General features: G+C 40.6%; 1 protein-coding gene across 9 annotated transcripts in view; it reads left to right on the top strand.

The window, feature by feature from the left end:
• The window catches only part of atp8a2 (ATPase phospholipid transporting 8A2), a 133,639-nt gene that overhangs the window by 56,259 nt on the left and 57,650 nt on the right, over nt 1-19,730 (top strand). For all 9 annotated transcript variants that reach the window (XM_060899835.1, XM_060899840.1, XM_060899836.1 and 6 more), the window contains 12 exons: nt 1,668-1,737; nt 4,650-4,777; nt 5,610-5,721; nt 8,897-9,065; nt 9,199-9,326; nt 9,639-9,716; nt 9,860-9,948; nt 10,113-10,157; nt 10,272-10,347; nt 10,447-10,552; nt 14,004-14,086; nt 14,192-14,241. In XM_060899835.1, coding sequence (XP_060755818.1) covers nt 1,668-1,737; nt 4,650-4,777; nt 5,610-5,721; nt 8,897-9,065; nt 9,199-9,326; nt 9,639-9,716; nt 9,860-9,948; nt 10,113-10,157; nt 10,272-10,347; nt 10,447-10,552; nt 14,004-14,086; nt 14,192-14,241 — 1,134 coding nt within the window. The remainder of the gene's footprint in view (nt 1-1,667; nt 1,738-4,649; nt 4,778-5,609; nt 5,722-8,896; nt 9,066-9,198; nt 9,327-9,638; nt 9,717-9,859; nt 9,949-10,112; nt 10,158-10,271; nt 10,348-10,446; nt 10,553-14,003; nt 14,087-14,191; nt 14,242-19,730) is intronic.

The following is a 19,730-nucleotide window of genomic DNA, read 5'->3' as shown; positions in this document are numbered from 1 at the left end:
AAGATAGGGTTCTCGATATAGTAACGTTATAATAAGTTTGTATGTCGCAATAACATGAAAATATCTTGTTATAACAAACTTCATGTTATAACATAATATTGATCTGTTTGTTTTTTCTGGTGTGACACTAATACGCATCCATGTCGTAGCTATCACAAATCAGTGTGAAAATTGTTGGTTGATTTAGGTTGCAGTCACACTACAGCTCGTGATGCTTTGTGACAGGTTATCGATGAAAATGAGGCGTTTCTTGGTGATGGTTCACCGAGCTTCGGGACGTATTCGGCACTTAATTTGCCGACGAAAACATTGCCACCAAATTTCGCAACGTTTTTGGACACTCACGAGGCGGACGCACACCAAAAAACAACTCATGAAGCTCAGAGAACTGTGCATCACCAAGTATTCCCAAACCCATCACGAGCTGTAGTGTGACCGTAGCCTGATGTTACGTGCTAGGCTACCAGCGATCTCTGCTACTTCGTTCCAAGCTTCTTTTTTTTTCCTCCAGAATGCCTTTATAGACAATTAGAGAGGTCAAACGGTAAATGGGAGCTAACTGCAGGTAGGAAGTAAAGTTGGGAATTGAGGAAATGTCATAGGTTTGGTGCCAGGAATCATTTCAGCCAGTCGTTTGAATGTCATTTCAATGCTTCATATCAAATTTGCATAATATTGAGAAAATCTCAATTCAAATGGTGCATGTTGCTGAAATTGTGGCTCTGCATTGTGCATGTACGTAGAAGATAAATGATTGCTCCATGTTTTATTCCTTGCTAGTGTGAAGCCGGGGTGAGTGCAAGGGCGAGGTATATGTCTGTGTGTTTGTTTTTAAACATTTGTGTTTGAATCATGTGCTACTGTATAATTTAACGTAGCATTAGGACACATTAAAGGAATCGTTTGATGAAAAATGACATTTACACCATGGTTCACTTGAGAAATGCAGCGGACATGTTTAAATCTGACGTTTGTTTCTGTAGTTTTGCAGTGGAGCTACAAAGCTAATTTAGCTAGCAAGCAACGAAAGTCTGTCTCACCCAAAGTCGTTTTCTGTAAACACCTGCCTTAAAACACATTCAACATAACTTGGTTCTTCACTGTGTAGCTGAATGTGGTGTATGGTGTGACCATCTTGGACAACCCAAGTAACGTTTTTTAACTTGGCGCAATTTTGTAGCGCTGTCTGGAACTGTACCGGAATGTTGGAAGCTATGTGTGTGATAACTTTTATTTTTAAACATGAATGTGTAAATTACAGACTTGTTTATTTAGAAATGGAAATAATTTAGCTTAGCAAAAAACATTTGAAGACATTGATGTGAAGATTTTGGGTTTGAAGATAGTGTTTTTAAAGGAAATGTTTTGTGTGAGATAGACTTCCATTACATGTTAGCGAAACGAGCTTCATAGCGCCAGAGAAAAACGAAAGGAACAAGAACCAGTCACGAAGTGTGTCATGGCAGATTGAAGGAAAAACTGATGTGAATTAAACATTTAATTGATCTGTTACTTTTATTTTTTAGATATTTAGTTCTCATGTTTGTGGTCATGCAGTTGTAAGTGTGATCTCCTGTCAGAACAAATAAAAATGTTCTGATGTTGTGTTCTATTGTACAAATGTGCTATTATTGTGTTAATTAACGGTTTTGTTGTTCCTCTCACAGTGAGCCTCAGGCCATGTGCTACACCGAGACCTCAAACTTGGACGGAGAAACCAACCTGAAAATCCGACAAGTTAGTGATATTATTGATGCGTGTGTGTGTGTGTGTGTGTGTGTGTGTGTGTATAATCTCATCTCATCTCATTATCTGTAGCCGCTTTATCCTGTTCTACAGGGTCGCAGGCAAGCTGGAGCCTATCCCAGCTGACTACGGGCGAAAGGCGGGGTACACCCTGGACAAGTCGCCAGGTCATCACAGGGCTGACACATAGACACAGACAACCATTCACACTCACATTCACACCTACGGTCAATTTAGAGTCACCAGTTAACCTAACCTGCATGTCTTTGGACTGTGGGGGAAACCGGAGCACCCGGAGGAAACCCACGCGGACACGGGGAGAACATGCAAACTCCGCACAGAAAGGCCCTCGCCGGCCACGGGGCTCGAACCCGGACCTTCTTGCTGTGAGGCGACAGTGCTAACCACTACACCACCGTGCCGCCCTGTGTGTATAATGTTTACCTGAATAAGTGTTATCACTTTGGCAACTCAAGCCAAACGTCCCTGCCTCAGAGTAGACAGAGATGTGAGCAAAAGCAGAAAAGCTAACGTGACCAGACGTCCCAGTTTGACCGGGACAGTCCCGATTTTGAGTTGCGTGTCCCCAGTCCCGACAAAGGTCCGTCGGGACGCTGAAATGTCCCGGTTTACACCAAACACTAACAAACTGTCCCGGTTACAGCGATCATATATAGCCAACGAGATGTCAATAAAGCTTCTAGCAATTCAGCATCAATGTGCGTGTGTGCGCAGTCAACCTTACAATGTATCTATTTGTACAATGTTGCAATATAGAGGCCGCGTTATAACGGTTTTTTTCGCTAGCGGCTGTCAACTACTGCGCGACAATGCCGAACGGATGAGCGCTGGGCGGAGATGTTTGCGCACTTCAAGAGTAGGGAGATTCCTTACAGCAATGTCAGCCAGCTTTGCCAGTTTGCCATGTGCCTACCTGGCACCAATGCTCCAGTTGAGCGAATATTTTCACTCATGAGCAACACCTGGACTGACGAGAGGAATCGCATGACCGCGCCTACTCTCAAAGCCTTGCTCATTACCCGGGCCAATTTCGACGATACTTGCTGGCAGTTTCACAGCAGGCTCTTGGGCAATAAAGCGCTACTGGAGCAAATTCACTCATCATGTAAATATATGCAATAAAATGGCATCTTCTTTAGGGCGGGTGGGTTGGGTGGCTGTGTTTCTGAAACATTTTTTGTTGTCTTTCATCTGTTTCATCTGTCTTTAATCTGTATCATAGATTGTCTTGACTTGTTTGATGCTGTTGTCAACTCAGGGTTCACATTTTCAAAATAGTTAATAGCCGACACTGGTTAAGATTAAACAGAGGCATTTTGGGTAAAGGTTCGGAGGTGACAACGATTAGGCTCATGCGCTCGTTCCTGTTACAATGCATAGCCTATTGTTTAAAAAAAAAGTTCATCGCATAAAATGTTGATGTTAATATGCAAGCAATGCATTTTCTTGGCGTTTTCACAAAGGTGAAATAAATCAGTTGAAATTTAGGCTATTGGCCTATTCCCTATCATCACATCTGTTGTCTGATTTTCTTACTTTAACTGAATTGTGATAGAAGTACATGTAGATAACAAGAAAATACTTGATTATTCTCTGAAATGTTGATAAAAGTGAGCTTCTACAAAATGATAAAAGCACATGTCTGAGCCATGGTTTGAGCCGGCGCATGTTTACATCAAAACGCGTGTGCGTGCACGAGTATCACGGTCACGCGCAAAGTGTCCCGGTTTTAGACTCGGGAAATCTGGTCACCCTAATATTACATAAATTTTATATGTAGTTAATGAAATGAGCTAAACACTACTTTCAACTTTTTTTTTTCTCAGTAAGTACGGATTAGCCAGCTAATGGTAGCTAGTTTAGCTAGCATTTAATCTTAGTTAGCTAGCTAGTGAAGTTAGTTAGTGGGTAATATCAGCTACAGTGGATAATAATTGCTAAGTTGGCTAACTAACTAACATATTAACCGTTAGCTAATTAACAAGCATAAGTTCCAGCTACCTAGCTAGCATGTTAGTGTTGGTGAGGTAACCAATGAAAAATGTAGGTAAATATTTGTGAGGCAAAATTAATTTCTGTGACATTTTAGACAAGAAATCAAGTTCTATAAACAACTAATTGTCAGTGTGGTAGCTAGCTAATGTTCTCACAGTTTCATACTTATTTTATTTATTTATTTATTTATTGGCGGCATGGTGGTGTAGTGGTTAGCACTGTCGCCTCACAGCAAGAAGGTCCGGGTTCGAGCCCCGTGGCCGGCGAGGGCCTTTCTGTGTGGAGTTTGCATGTTCTCCCCGTGTCCGCGTGGGTTTCCTCCGGGTGCTCCGGTTTCCCCCACAGTCCAAAGACATGCAGGTTAGGTTAACTGGTGACTCTAAATTGAGCGTAGGTGTGAATGTGAGTGTGAATGGTTGTCTGTGTCTATGTGTCAGCCCTGTGATGACCTGGCGACTTGTCCAGGGTGTACCCCGCCTTTCGCCCGTAGTCAGCTGGGATAGGCTCCAGCTCGCCTGCGACCCTGTAGAACAGGATAAAGCGGCTAGAGATAATGAGATTTATTTATTTATTTATTTATTTATTTTGTGAGCTACATATTTAAGTCCTGACTAGCTACTGTGTGTGTGTGTGTGTGTGTGTGTGTGTCTTTTTTCTTGTTAACGTAATGTGTTTTTGGTCAGGTGTGTAACATGCTAGTTTATATTGTCTTTGCTAGCATGCTAGTCTATTTTCCAACAGTAACATCAGCAAAACAAACGATAATTTGATATATATCGTGCATCATGAAAACATATTCAAGAGATATGATATTTCTGTCATATAAGTAATATTACATAAGCTGTGTGTGTGTGTGTGTGTGTGTGTGTGTGTGTGTGTGTGTGTAGGGTCTCTCTCTGACAGCCAGTCTGCAGTCTGTAGAGGAGCTGATTGGTCTGGCTGGTCGTCTAGAGTGTGAGGGACCTAATAGACACCTCTATGACTTCACTGGCACATTGCGACTCGATAACCAAAAGTATGTGCACCCCTTCACACATATTGTACACCCCTCACTCACTTGCCAACCCCCTGAGAATGAAAAGTGGTAGGTTAGATTGCACAACGCAGTCACACCCTTTGGGGGGGTGGAGGCATCCCCTACCACTACTAAAATTTTGAGAGAAAAAAAAAGTGTAAAATGGTGCATTCTCCTGCATTCCGAGTGCTATATTTGAAGAAAACTGATCAAGAAATTGGACCGACTTCTTCACAAAATGCATGCTTCTCACCTTCCCTCGATACTTTGATACCTGGATGATCCAACAACCAAGTCGCCTTGAACTTGTTGTAGTGTATCTTTTTTTTCCTTAAGAGTTTTCATTGCTCGTGATCACCAGGCCATGTTTGCTTTTTACAAATACTGGTGCGATTTGTTGTAACATGTGAGCTCATTGCGAAGTGGCTAGAATTATAATGAGAACTAGTGGAATGGCGCGATAGAGCGATACCATTTAGATTCAACATTATCGCGCCATTCCACCGGCTCAGTTTTACTTAATATGCTACTTTGATGCTGTATACTTGTGCCAAAAACAGCTGAAGCGAGATCAGAAGAGCAAATCCAACAGTGTTCACTGATTATTTTGTAACACAGTATTTTTTTAGAGCTAAAATCAGTAGGTGGGATTCACCTGTCAAAATCTGTAGACTGCTGCATGAATCGGTAGAGTTGGCAAGTTTGCCCTCACACACACAAACTTGGAGCATTTTCCTTAACAGTCAGATAAACATTCATAAATGTAGATAGTGATTTCTCTCACATGTATACACTTACACACCCAGTGAACATTGTGTTTTCTACTCCACAGTCCTGTTCCTCTCGGACCAGACCAGGTTTTACTCCGAGGAGCACAGATTAGAAACACGCAGTGGGTTGTAGGAATCGTTGTCTACACTGGCCACGATTCTAAACTAATGCAGGTTAGTGAAATGGCTCCTTTAAAGTCCATGAAATGTTTTTCCCCACACAGAGGAGACATCTTTACTGTAAACATTGTTTATCTCTGTCTCCTCCTTACACATCACAAATTCATTCAAATATCTTATGGATTCTCATGGATGTGCTGGATCAAGTGCTGTTTTATTAACTACCAAATAATGATGGTATAAGAAACATTCTTCAGTTAAATCAAATTTGCTGTGAGTAATGTGATTACGACTAGGAATATTCCATGAAATATTTTCGGAATTAAAGGCAGATTCTTGGGTTTAATTGCGATCGTCTAGATGCTGTTGAAAAATCCCTATGCAAGAAAAATCAGCTGTGAATTACACGTATCTAATTTGCGTAATATGAACACCACACTCAAGAAATTGATTGAAGCATGTATATAACCTGACTCTGAATATGCGTAACTTTCCCTGCATAAATATTGACTTAACTTGTGGACTTTTGGACTAAAGTTGCTGACTCTGAATACCCAGTGTCCAAAATGTAACAGGACAGTAGCACATGCATGGTGCGAAACGAGGGATTGTATGTATTATTCTGACAGCTCCAAGGCAAAATTAGAGGAATACACTTGAAACACAAAAACATGTCTGGGGTGAGTGTGGAATTGTGGAAATAAATTTGGACCAAACCTTAACATAATTGTGTATAAAAAAATGTTAAATTAATGTACAACAAAGCACATACAGTTACGGTAGATCCATATATATTTGGACACTGACACAAATTTTGTTTTTTTACCGTTTTACTGAAACATATTCAGGTTATAGTTACATAATGGACATGGACATAAAGTCCAGACTTTCAGCTTTCATTTGAGGGTATCCACATTAAAATTGGATGAAGGGTTTAGGAGTTTCAGCTCCTTAACATGTGCCACCCTGTTTCTAAAGGGACCAAAAGTAATTGGACAATTGACTCAAAGGCTATTTCATGGGCAGGTGTGGGCAATTCCTTCGTTACGTCATTCTCAATTAAGCAGATAAAAGGCCTGGAGTTGATTTGAGGTGTGGTGCTTGCATTTGGAAGATTTTGCTGTGAAGAAAACATGCAGTCAAAGGAGCTCTCCATGCAGGTGAAACAAGCCATCCTTAAGCTGCGAAAACAGAAAAAACCCATCCAAGAAATTGCTACAATATTAGGAGTGGCAAAATCTACAGTTTGGTACATCCTGATAAAGAAAGAAAGCACTGGTGAACTCATCAATGCAAAAAGACCTGGATGCCCACAGAAGACAACAGTGGTGGATGATCGCAGAATAATTTCCATGGTGAAGAGAAACCCCTTTACAACAGCCAACCAAGTGAACAACACTCTCCAGGAGGTAGGCATATCAATATCCAAATCTACCATAAAGAGAAGACTGCATGAAAGTAAATACAGAGGGTTCACTGCACGGTGCAAGCCACTCATAAACCTCAAGAATAAAAAGGCTAGATTGGACTTTGCTAAAAAACATCTAAAAAAGCCAGCACAGTTCTGGAAGAACATTCTTTGGACAGATGAAACCAAGATCAACCTCTACCAGAATGATGGAAAGAAAAAAGCATGGCGAAGGCGTGGTACAGCTCATGATCCAAAGCATACCACATCATCTGTAAAACACGGCGGAGGCAGTGTGATGGCTTGGGCATGCATGGCTGCCAGTGGCACTGAGTCACTAGTGTTTATTGATGATGTAACACAGGACAGAAGCAGCCGGATGAATTCTGAGGTATTCAGAGACGTACTGTGTGCTCAAATCCAGCCAAATGCAGCCAAACTGATTGGTCGGCGTTTCATAATACAGATGGCCAATGACCCAAAACATAAAGCCAAAGCAACCTAGGAGTTTATAAAAGCAAAGAAGTGGAATGTTCTTGAATGGCCAAGTCAGTCACCTGATCTCAACCCAATTGAGCATGCATTTCATTTGTTAAAGACAACTTCAGACAGAAAGGCCCACAAACAAACAGCAACTGAAAACCGCTGCAGTAAAGGCCTGGCAGAGCATTAAAAAGGAGGAAACACAGCGTTTGGTGATGTCCATGAGTTCAAGACTTCAGGCAGTCATTGCCAACAAAGGGTTTTCAACCAAGTATTAGAAATGAACATCTCATCTCATTATCTCTAGCCGCTTTATCCTTCTACAGGGTCGCAGGCAAGCTGGAGCCTATCCCAGCTGACTACGGGCGAAAGGCGGGGTACACCCTGGACAAGTCGCCAGGTAGAAATGAACATTTTATTTACAATTATTTAATTTGTCCAATTACTTTTGAGCCCCTGAAATGAAGGGATTGTGTTTAAAAAATGCTTTAGTTCCTCACATTTTTATGCAATCATTTTGTTCAACCCACTGAATTAAAGCTGAAAGTCTGAACTTCAACTGCATCTGAATTGTTTTGTTCAAAATTCATTGTGGTAATGTACAGAACCAAAATTAGAAAAATGTTGTCTCTGTCCAAATATTTATGGACCTAACTGTATGTACACTCATCGGCCACTTTAATAGGAACGTGTTCTTGATTCTATTGTTTTTGGCTGCAGGAGTGGAACCCAATGTGTTCTTCTGCTCTTGGATGCTGAGATGCTTTTCTGCTCACCACAGTTGTAAAGAGTGATTATATGAGTTACTGTATTCTTCTTGGCAGCTTGAACCAATCTGGCCATTTTCCTCTGACCTCTCTTATCAACAAGGCGTTTGTTTCCACCCACAGAACTGTCGCTCACTCAACTCAGTGTTTTTTGTTTTTCGCACCATTCTGTGTAAACTCTAGAGACTGTTGTGTGTGTGAAAACCCCAGGAGATCAGCAGTTTCTGAAATACTCAAACCAGTCCATCTGGCTCAAACCAACGCCTATGCCACAGTGAAAGAAAGTCACACTTTGAGATCACAATTTCTCCCATTCTGATGTTTGAAGTGAACATTAACTGAAGCTCTTGATTTATATCTGCATGATTTCATGCATTGTGCTGCTGTCAAAGGATTGGCTGATTTAGAGAACTGCATAAAACATGTAGGGGTGTTCCTAATAAAGTGGCTGGTGTGTATAATGATTTTCGGAGGGGGTCTGTTATACTCCAGTGTAGACATTGAAACCGTTAATCACAATGTTGTTAATAATGATTCATTAATATGATATTCCCGATATTCTGTCTCGTAGAACTCCACTAAAGCGCCTCTGAAGCGCTCCAACGTGGAGCGAGTGACAAATGTCCAGATCCTAGTGCTATTTGGGATCCTCCTCGTGATGGCACTGGTGAGCTCTGTTGGTGCAGCCATCTGGAACAAGCAGTACAAGGATGTGGAGTGTTGGTACCTCTCCCGTACAGGTACACACCCCTCAACACCCAACACATGTACACACAACACAAATACATTTCTGGAAGCATTTTGTGTGTGTGTGTGTGTGTGTGTGTGTGTGTGTGTGTGTGTGTGTGTGTGTGCATGCGTGCTGTTCTATAGGTGACATCTCTCTGAACTTCTGGTACAATCTGCTGACCTTCATCATTCTGTACAATAACCTGATTCCCATCAGTCTGCTCGTCACACTGGAGGTTGTCAAGTTCACGCAGGCCCTTTTTATTAACTGGGTAAGCATGTTAGTGTGTGTATTTAAATAAAAATTTTATTTTAATTCAAAGGTTCATACAGTTGGCAGAATGTTGGCTTGTAATTAGTGATTGGGGGGGAATAATAACTTAGGTGCATTATGAAAAGCTTCAGTATGCACAAAATGTGTTAAGCATATTTTTATTGAAGCTTGTGCAAAAAAAAAAAATGTAGGCTGTAGAATTAAAATAATCTAGGCATCAAAATGCATAGAATTTTTATTTTTGTATTTGCACTTTACCGTCTTATTTTCACCATGCAGGTCTAATCTGATTTGTATTACGTTCTTCTAGGACAGGGAGATGTACTACGCTGAGACGGACACACCCGCCATGGCACGCACATCCAATCTGAATGAAGAGCTCGGCCAGGTGAAGTGAAGCCCCGCCTTCTACTCTCTAAACCACTCCCTCACCAAACACTTGCTATTACAAAGCTTTATAACTCTCTTAATTTGGAACCTCTCTCTCTCTCTCTCTCTCTCTCTCTCTCTCTCGCTCGCTCGCTCGCTCAGGTGAAGTATCTGTTTTCCGATAAGACTGGCACTTTGACTTGTAACGTCATGCATTTTAAGAAATGCACCATCGCTGGGATCACATACGGGTAAATTTACAGCTTAATGCTTTCGTATTTATTGGCCCTCATCACTGGATTTGCATGAGCATCCATTTTTCAGGCTTGCTTAGCTAATAGTGTGTTGACCTGTTGGTGTGTGTGTGTGTTTGTTTGTGTGTCTGGAAATCATTGATTTATTAGTCTGTCCACAGGCACTTCCCAGATCTCGACTCCGATCGATCCATGGAGGATTTCAGGTCAGGAGCCATTCTGTCTCCGTAACGCAGCTAATTCAGAGCTGGTGTAAAAGCACAACGTTTGACATATTGCATTTCACTGAATCTCTCTCTGTTTCCCTGTTTATCTCTCAGCCACCTTCCCTCCAGCAACCACAGCTCCACAGAGTTTGATGATCCTGCTCTCATTCAGAACATCGAGAAGAATCACGTGAGTGCTCCTCCATCATCATTACACACTACAAACTTCCTTTCCTCTCGTCTTGTCTTATAACCCATCCACTCCTCTTTCGGTCCTTTCCTCCTGTAGCCCACCTCTCCTCAGATCTGTGAGTTTTTGACCATGATGGCTGTGTGTCACACTGTGGTTCCTGAACGAGATGGAAACCAGATCATATATCAGGCCTCCTCACCAGGTGTGGCATCAAATCACAACCCCACGCCCTATAAAGACGTCTAATTACATTACTCAATTACTAGAGCCTGACCGATATCAGCACTTCATTTTCACTAAAATTCTGTGAAGTTTTCCATCACTGGAAACTTATTACCTTGAAGAGATAAAAAAGGAGAGGCTGGTCAGGGAACAACCGTTCATAGCTGCTAAAACATGAGTAATAACAGGAACAAATACCATCTAATATATATACGGTAGTGTCTTGCAAAAGTATTCATCCCCCTTGGTGTTTGTCCTGTTTTGTCACATTAAAAGCTGGAATTAAAATGGATTTTTGGAGGGTTAGCACCATTTGATTTACACAACATGCCTACAAATTTAAAGGTGCAAATTATTGTTTGTGTCCCAATAAAACAATAATTAAGATGGAAAAAAAAACAGAAATCTGGAGTGTGCATAGGTATTCACCCCCTTTCGTATGAAACCCCTAAATAAGAGCTGGTCCAAGCAATTCACTTCATAAGTCACATAATTAGTTGATTAAGATCCACCTGTGTGCAATCAGTGTCACATGATCTGTCACATGATGTCTGTATAAATCAACCTGTTCTGGAAGGACCCTGACTCTGCAACACTACTAAGCAAGCAACATGAAAACCAAAGAGCCTCCAAACAGGTCAGAGACAAAGTTGTGGAGAAGTATAGATCAGGGTTGGGTCATAAATATCCCAAACTTTGAATATCCCAGGGAGCACCATTAAATCCATTATAGCAAAATGGAAAGAATATAGCACCACTATAGACCTGACAAGAGAAGGCCGCCCACCAAAGCTCACAGACTGGGCAAGGAGGGCATTAATCAGAGATGCAACAAAGACACCAAAGATAACACTGAAGGAGCTGCAAAGATCCACAGCGGAGATGGGAGTATCTGTCCATAGGACCACTTTAAGCTGTACACTCCACAAAGTGGGGCTTTATGGAAGAGTGGCCAGAAAAAAGTCATTGCTTACGAAAACACGTTTGGAGTTTGCCCAACAGCATGTGGCAGACTCCCCAAACACATGGAAGAAGATTCTCTGGTCAAATGAGGCTAAAATTGATCTTTTTGGCCATCATGGGAAACGCCATGTGTGGCACAAACCCAACACCCTGAGAACACCATCCCTACAGTGAAGCATGGTGGTGGCAGCATCATGCTGTGGGGATATTTTTCATCTGCAGGGACAGGAAAGCTGGTCAGGACTGAAGGAAAGCTGGATGGCACTAAATACAGGGCAATTCTGGAGGAAAACCTGTTTGAGTCGGCCAGAGGTTTGAGACTGGGACGAAGGTTCACGTTCCAGCAGGACAATGACCCTAAACATACTGCTAAAGCTACACTGGAGTGGTTTAAAGGGAAACATTTGAATGTCTTGGTCTGCGCTATGATTAGGCCATTCCTCAATCCAATTGAGAATCTGTGGCATAACTTGAAGATTGCTGTACACCAACGCAACCCATCTAACTTTGAAGGAGGTTGGAGCAGTTTTGCTAGATGTGCTAAGTTAATAGAGACATACCCCAAGAGACGTAATTGCAGCAAAAGGTGGCTCTACAAAGTATTGACTTTGGGGGGTGAATACCTCTGTGCATTCCAGATTTCTGTTTTTTCATCTTAATTATTGTTTGTGTCACAACAAGGCAACAATTTGCACCTTTAAAGTGGTAGGCATGTTGTGTAAATCAAATGGTGCTAACCCTCCAAAAATCCATTTTAATTCCAGCTTGTAATGCGACAGAACAGGACAAACAACAAGGAGGATCAATACTTTTCTGCAAGACACTGTATCTAATTTAAAATAAATTGATCCGTAATCGTGAGGGGTTTTTTTTCTCTCTTGCAAAGGAAATCCTGCATCTACTATACAGACACACTGGCAATGAGACAAAATTACGATGCAAAAATGTGAAAAATTTGTGTATGAGGTGATTTGTAAAAATATTTCTTGTTCTATTTCATGCTCGTTTCCTGCCGTGACTGTCCTTATTGTCCTGAGTGAATGATAGTTGTCTAGTAGTGATGAAAAGACAGACTAATACAGTAATTATAGACATGCTCTCAAAAAAGACAAAGTTTTGGGTACATCCATTGTTGGAACGGAGAAGACGGTTTTATAATCTCGTTCAAGAGTGGAAGCTGAGAGATGAGATGTTGGGCAGCAAGAAAGAAAGCAACGCTCATGGTGTTGTGTTCATGGGTGAAATATAGCCACTCACCTCCCAGATGTGAGTGACTGCTAGCGTAGCAGAAGCTCGCCACTTCATTCGAGGCTGTTTTTTCCAGCGGACATCACCTGTCCATTCCGCACAGCATGATTGGCTGATGTGATTATTTGTGATTTGAAAGCTCAAAAAAATAAACCTGGTTGTGGAAAAAACGTCTGGGTGGTTTTTTTTTTGTTGGGTTTTTTTTCCCGCTACATAATATTTGCTTTCTGTGGGAAGATGCTCATGATAATAACAGTTTGAGAAAAAAGTGTCAGTCCACCAGATTTTCATACCAGATGCTCAGATTACAGATTTTGAGTTCTACCTGCTGCATTACAGTACCAAGCCTCCGTATGCAGGAAATGGTCCCGACCCAAAATGGTCCGTTCTCCAGGCACCGACTACAAACAATACAGAACTTTGAGAATCCATCAGGAGATAATCTCGACTGTAGATTATTGGCGAATTTCCCAGATTTGTTGAACAACAGACCACAAAATGCTGCTCGGAAGGTCAAGAAAACACGTGGTGAACTATTAGCGCCGCCAAGCGAATGTTGCGCGAAAACTGCGCTCGCATGATCAACGCATTTTCACTCCAAATCAAAATGTCATTTGCTGATTTTTATGGCAGAAGGAAGATCAAGACTTGTCTCAGTCGTTGATGATGTTAAAAGTGGTAAATGTATCCCGTAGGGGCGCTATTGAGGTGATTATTCGTTGATAGTTACTGGACCAGCCAGCGAAAATGGTGCAAAATATCGCACGCTTTTCAACACCGTTTCTACACATTCTGTAAACGGCGCATCTGGTATAAAAAAAAAATCCGGTGGCGCGACACATATATTCATGAATTCATCGCATGAAAAAATACCCTTGGTGTGTAAAGGCCACTACTCCAACTTTTTGATACACGTCTTTGACCTCACATTCTGCACAGATTTTGGTCTGCATGGGAGCATCATCAGACGTACGTCACCACCCAGTGCGTTTGATGGTTTCCAACATGAAATTTATTTATTCGCATGATTTCCACTGACACCAAACCTGAACCTCAGACAGATTTATTAATGATGTATCGGTCAAGCCCTAGACCCCAACAAATACCCAGTCCCTTACACCATGATATTATTAATCCAGACAGGACTTCTATTAATGCTGGACTTTGTAATGCGTGCTGTTTTGTGTGGTTTGGTGATTATATGCTCATGTTGTGTTTAGATGAGGGAGCGTTGGTTAAAGGTGCAAAAGGCCTGGGCTTTGTGTTTACAGCAAGAACTCCACATTCAGTCATCATCGAAGCGGTCAGTGTGTTCTCACACCACAAATGAATGAGTGTACTGTATATATCTATATGGAAAAATGCTTTTTGTCGTATTTGTGACAGTTGTGTGTTTTGTTTGAAACAGCGTGGAAAAGAATTGACTTATGAGCTGCTTAATGTGCTTGAATTTTCCAGGTAAGGATGCAGCAAACCAAGTTATCATATACAGTAATCGTGTGTATACTATATAAACGCTATATACAGTATAAATGCTACTGTATATATGGTGTTTATATAGTATGTATGTGCATATATTATATTAGGCATATCAGGTGAAAATTCGGTGCAAATTTCTTGAAACTGCCCTCTTTGAATTCATAACTGAATGCAGAACAACATACTTTTTACAGAATTAAAATGTGTTTATCCGTTCTTGAGATATTACAAATCAAAGATTGAAGAAACGGCTTAATTCTGAGAAAACTGCGGTAATATTCTGTCTGAGGGTCACATGGTCCAAAATGGGCCTCATTAACCAATGAGATCAAACGTTTTTTCTTAATACCGTTTCTATTTTTCAAGATATTTACATGGAAATTGTCAGGCACATAGATGGTTGTATACCGAATACAAAGTTTGAAAAACTTATTAAAACCCAATGATGCAAATTAGTATTTAATTAGTACTAATTATGATAATTAGATAAAACTGTTAAATCGGTACACTCTCTTCTTCAAAGTTTCACCAAATGGCTTTGTGCAATATAAAGCTGATCTTAACTCTCATTAATACATCACAAAGAAGGAGAAATCAATGTTAATTATAAAATCTGCATAAATAAGCACTGAATGTCGTTCACACCTACCATTCTCTATCAAAATAAAAACGTAATAAAAGATTATTTCTGATCCCCTTTTTGTGCTCTGTAGGCCTTTGTATTTGTAAGTAGACCCTAATAGTGTTTATATGAAAGAATATAAATTATTATTTTGATTAATATTCACAGCTTTCAAGGCAAACCTCGAAAAAACTGTCTGATCCACGTCCAGTAAACAATTCCAGTTAACTGAACTGAAATTGACACTCATGTTTCCGACTTCCAGTTTTTAAAAATCTCATTCCAACCACTAAGATCTCAATATTTTTCATCAAAACGACTCCAGTTATATTCTAAAATAGTTATTTATTTACAGGAATCAGTTTGATTTGAAAAAATAAGTAGGTAAAGCTATGAAAACTCACTTCAAAGTCTCCCGTGAATCATAACATCAAAACTAGCTGACGGAAAATTTTGCTGAATACTTCATCAGAAACAGTGAGAGCGAGAGAACATCCCTATAAAAGTTATCTGATTGATATTCACGGGTAATCCAGTCAGAAACCGGTCAGGAGAGAGAGAAAGAGAGCCTGAGCGCTTTCCCATGAAGTCACCGGCAGTTTCCCGACGTCCCGCGAGCAGAGAGTGAACTCTGTTGTACCAACTTCAGCCTGCCGTTACTCCCAAAGTACTGAGCAGATCTTAACCAGATACATTTCTTTGGAAAGCAGAGATTATAAGATTTTTAATGACAGAAAATATTCAAGAGTTAAGCAATGACAGATTTGGAAACTTAAATTGTGCATGCAGACACTCATTTTCACAGCACGGTCAGCGAGCGCCTGATCTGCCTAATTATATGGACACGAGTGTTTTACTGGAAAATACACCACTTGTATTTTTCATCCGAGCTCCATCCGGGACATGGAGAACCAAAACCATGACGCAAATCTCTACATGTCACTCGTGAGGAAATCGATGAATTTTGTTTTGATAAATTTGGGTACTTTTTTGTTTGTATCTATATAATAAAAAGAAAATCACACATTGGCTTGAAGATATGAAGTTTATCTTCCCATGTTGAAAAACTCGCATTTTTCATACGAAATACATCACGAATCTGAGTGAGATATTTAAATAATATTGGCTGGCTTTGAGTGGTATATCAAATATATTCCATTCAGCTAGCATGATACTGAATGAGTCGAAGACGAGTAGCTGAACGGAATATATCTGATGGGCCACGAAAAAAGCCAGCCAATATTATTTTTTTTCCATACACATTCCTTTTGGGTGTTCAGTGCATCTTTCTCTTTCAAAATCCTCTCAAAATCTTCCGTATTTAACAAAGCAAACCTGGCAGCCATATTTGTTCACAGATTGTCACAGTCGCTCGCTAGTGCGAAATTTTACATTTCTGGTGTGTGATGTCATGTCTTAACTACCGTGCAATATCATAAACCATATTCAACGCTCATTCTCCATTGGGTAGAGTGATGTAATACACGTAGGATAAGCGATATGCTAACAATATTGCATGCGATCAAACCAAATGAATGGAACCTGCTAGAAGGGAATAGAACACGTGTTTTTATTCCATCGAAAAAGTGTCCTGTATGTATAATAATGAAATAATATCGGCTGATTTTGAGTGGTATATCAGATATATTCCATTCAGCTAGTGTGATATTGAACGAGTCGAAGATGAGTAGCTGAATGGAAGATATCTGATATACCACAAAAAAGCTAGCCAATATTTATTATTATTATTATTATACATACACTCTCTTCATATCAACATTCTCAAAGGCCAGTGCTAGCTTACATGCGATTCGGTGCTGTTAGCGCAGCAGTCCAGATACCTTCCAGCCAGTGTAGTGTTAGCGAAAGCCAATGCTAGCGCGGTCAAACCGAATAATATTATTATGATTTATTATTTTCCCTGTGTAATTTACTTAGTTACTTTTAAAATCGACAGCTACACATAACGGAGTGATCTGGCAGCCAAAATTCTCTCAAAAATCTTCCATATTTAATGAAGCAAACCTGGCGGCCATGTTTGTTTACAAATTGTCACCATCGCGCGGGAGTTTTACGTCTCCAATATGTGACGTCATGTTGTCTCGACAGCCATGCAATATCGTAAACCATATTCAACGCTCATTCTCCATTGGGTAGAGTGACGTAATACACGTAGGATAAGCAATATGCTAACAATATTGCATGCTGTCAAACCAAATGAATGGAACCCGCTAGAAGGGAATAGAACACGTGTTTTTATTCCATCGAAAAAGTGTCCTGGATGTATAATAATGAAATAATATCGGCTGATTTTGAGTGGTATATCAAATATATTCCATTCAGCTAGTGTGATATTGAACGAGTCGAAGATGAGTAGCTGAATGGAAGATATCTGATATGCCGCAAAAAAAAGCCAGCCAATATTTATTATTATTATACATACACTCTCTTCATATCAGCATTCTCAAAGGCCAATGCTAGCTTACATGCGATTCGGTGCTGTTAGCGCAGCAGTCCAGTTACCTTCCATGCTGTCAAACCAAATCAATCAAACCCACTAGAAGGGAATAGAACACATGTTTTTATTCCATGGAAAAAGTGTCCTGGATGTATAGCAGTGGCGGCTGGTAGTCTTTCAAACAGGGGAGGCTGGTCGGTTACGATATTTCCAGATTTTAAAAGAAAAAACACATCAGTTTTGCCCATACTCTTGCCTCTGATCTGGCTGATTGTTGGCAGCGTCACAAACTGTGAAATAACAGGTTCTTTTGGCCCATTAGCCTACTGTCCAATATACATGATGGTGGTGTTGGGGGGAGGGGTATATTTTAACATTTTATATTTTAAAATTGTGGCATGTTGTTTAAAAATTGACCTCGGCTGTGTTTTTGTTTAAAAATGTTTTCCAAATTGTAGCTGTGTTTAATTCATATCCAGAAAAATATATATTCCAATATAATATACTCAGCATAAACATTTTAAATAGATTCTATATTTTTGGTCCATCCATGACATTACTAAAGTAGCCTATTTACTGTTGTTGATGTGGGCCGCTTGCTGTTAGCCAATTCACTTTCTCGTACCAGGAGAGCTGAAAGGAACGAGTATTATTCCCTACCTTTTTCACCAAGTCAATTTGAGGCGTTGGTCTACCCTGCTCTTTAATTTTAATTTTTTCCTCGAAAGGAAGACTGGCAAATGGCTTCGCCAAAATTAAATCAGCAATGCTTGGCATCCGTGCGCAACTTTCTTGCTAGCTGACTAGCCCCCTCAAGTTCAAGTTCAGTCACTCAAATAAACGAAATTTCTGGAACTAAGATAGCAAACTTGACAACACTATATTTACACTTTATTTACAATGAAAATATATACAAACTAAAAAAGCTGGTAGAAACCGTATGTAATGAATGAAATCGAAATGTAAGCTGATCTCTTACAATACACCACAGCACTTGCGAATCCGCATGGGACTGAACTGATGTTGCCAGATACTGCTGACGTTATCCAGCCCAAAATATGTTCAAAACCCGCCAAAATGCACTTAAAACCGCCCAATCTGGCAACACTGTACCGCTGCCTGTCTATAGTTGAAACGAGCTGTCAATCAAAGAAAATATCCGGCCGCTTTCACCAATCACCAGTCTCCTCGCGGAAACTGCCATGTCCCTCCCATGTGAGGCTCGGAGTCCGTGGGCGGGCGTTTTCGCAGTATTTGTCCAATAACCATCTTGCATTTTGAGATTGAAAAGCGCATACCATAAATCCTCTAATATAGGCCGGGGCCTTTATTTCACTCAAGTGCATCTTGGTCCAGGCCATTATTGGAAGGAGGCCAGAATTAGAGGCAGGCCTCTATTTCTATTTGAGCAAAACAGACTACCAGTGGAATGAATAAAAACGAGATTTTGTGTCTATTTGAACCTATAAAATAGGTTTATTTATTGAAAAAGTACAGTTACCATAACGGTATACAGAACATTATCAACAAATACCGGTAATTCAGACATCCTTTCCAGCAGCTGCAATTTTTCTGCACGGCAATACGAAAAAAAAAGACAACACAGGCTGCAATCTTGGCCAAACCGACTTGCAAAACAAAGTTTTGAAAAAATGGGATAAAAAGTTAACGGAAACTGTTCTGCCATCACAGCGACATTTTATTTGACGTAGGCTAAGTGGAAGCTGCTGGTGCCGTGTTACTAGCGGATACTGGAGAGGACTGGCAAGCAGATGACACCCCTGGATCACTGCTTTTGGACTTTTGCGTAAAAGTCTGAAACAAGCTCGTTTGTTTCAGGGTTCGTTTACTCATTTTTGACTCGCTTCTCAATAAATTCTCGCACAAGCTCTGACTACTGACGATTGTCTGTCTCCGTTTCTCAAAACTGGAGAGAATCTCAGTGGTGCAAGAAAAGTATATCTGCATTGACCAATGAGCTTTCTTGGTCACGCACACCCCGCCCACTCCTGAAGCACACAAATGCGCTGGCACACACACGTGTCTCTCTCTCTCTCTCTCTCTCTCTCTCTCTCTTTCTCAAATTATGTTGCATTGCCAAAGCATTCAGGTAACAATTATAATTTAAAAAAAATATCTCTCTCCCCAAGGTACGCCTAGTGCGTACGGCCATACGCCTGGCGGCGCCACTGATCACAATTGTCTTTCAGATCGGAACGATTGTGTAAGGCCACTATGATCTCAGAAACATCGTTGGTTATAGCCCCGGCCTGTATTAGAGTCCGGCCATTATTTACCTCCTCCGACAGCGAGACCGGCCAATATTAGAGTCCCAGCCAGTAATGGAATACAGGCCAGTATTAGAGGATTTACTGTAGCTCCCAAATG

Source organism: Neoarius graeffei, chromosome 19 (assembly GCF_027579695.1).
Source record: "Neoarius graeffei isolate fNeoGra1 chromosome 19, fNeoGra1.pri, whole genome shotgun sequence".
In the NCBI taxonomy this organism is placed as follows: domain Eukaryota; kingdom Metazoa; phylum Chordata; class Actinopteri; order Siluriformes; family Ariidae; genus Neoarius; species Neoarius graeffei.
This window is presented reverse-complemented; position numbering and strand designations above follow the sequence as displayed.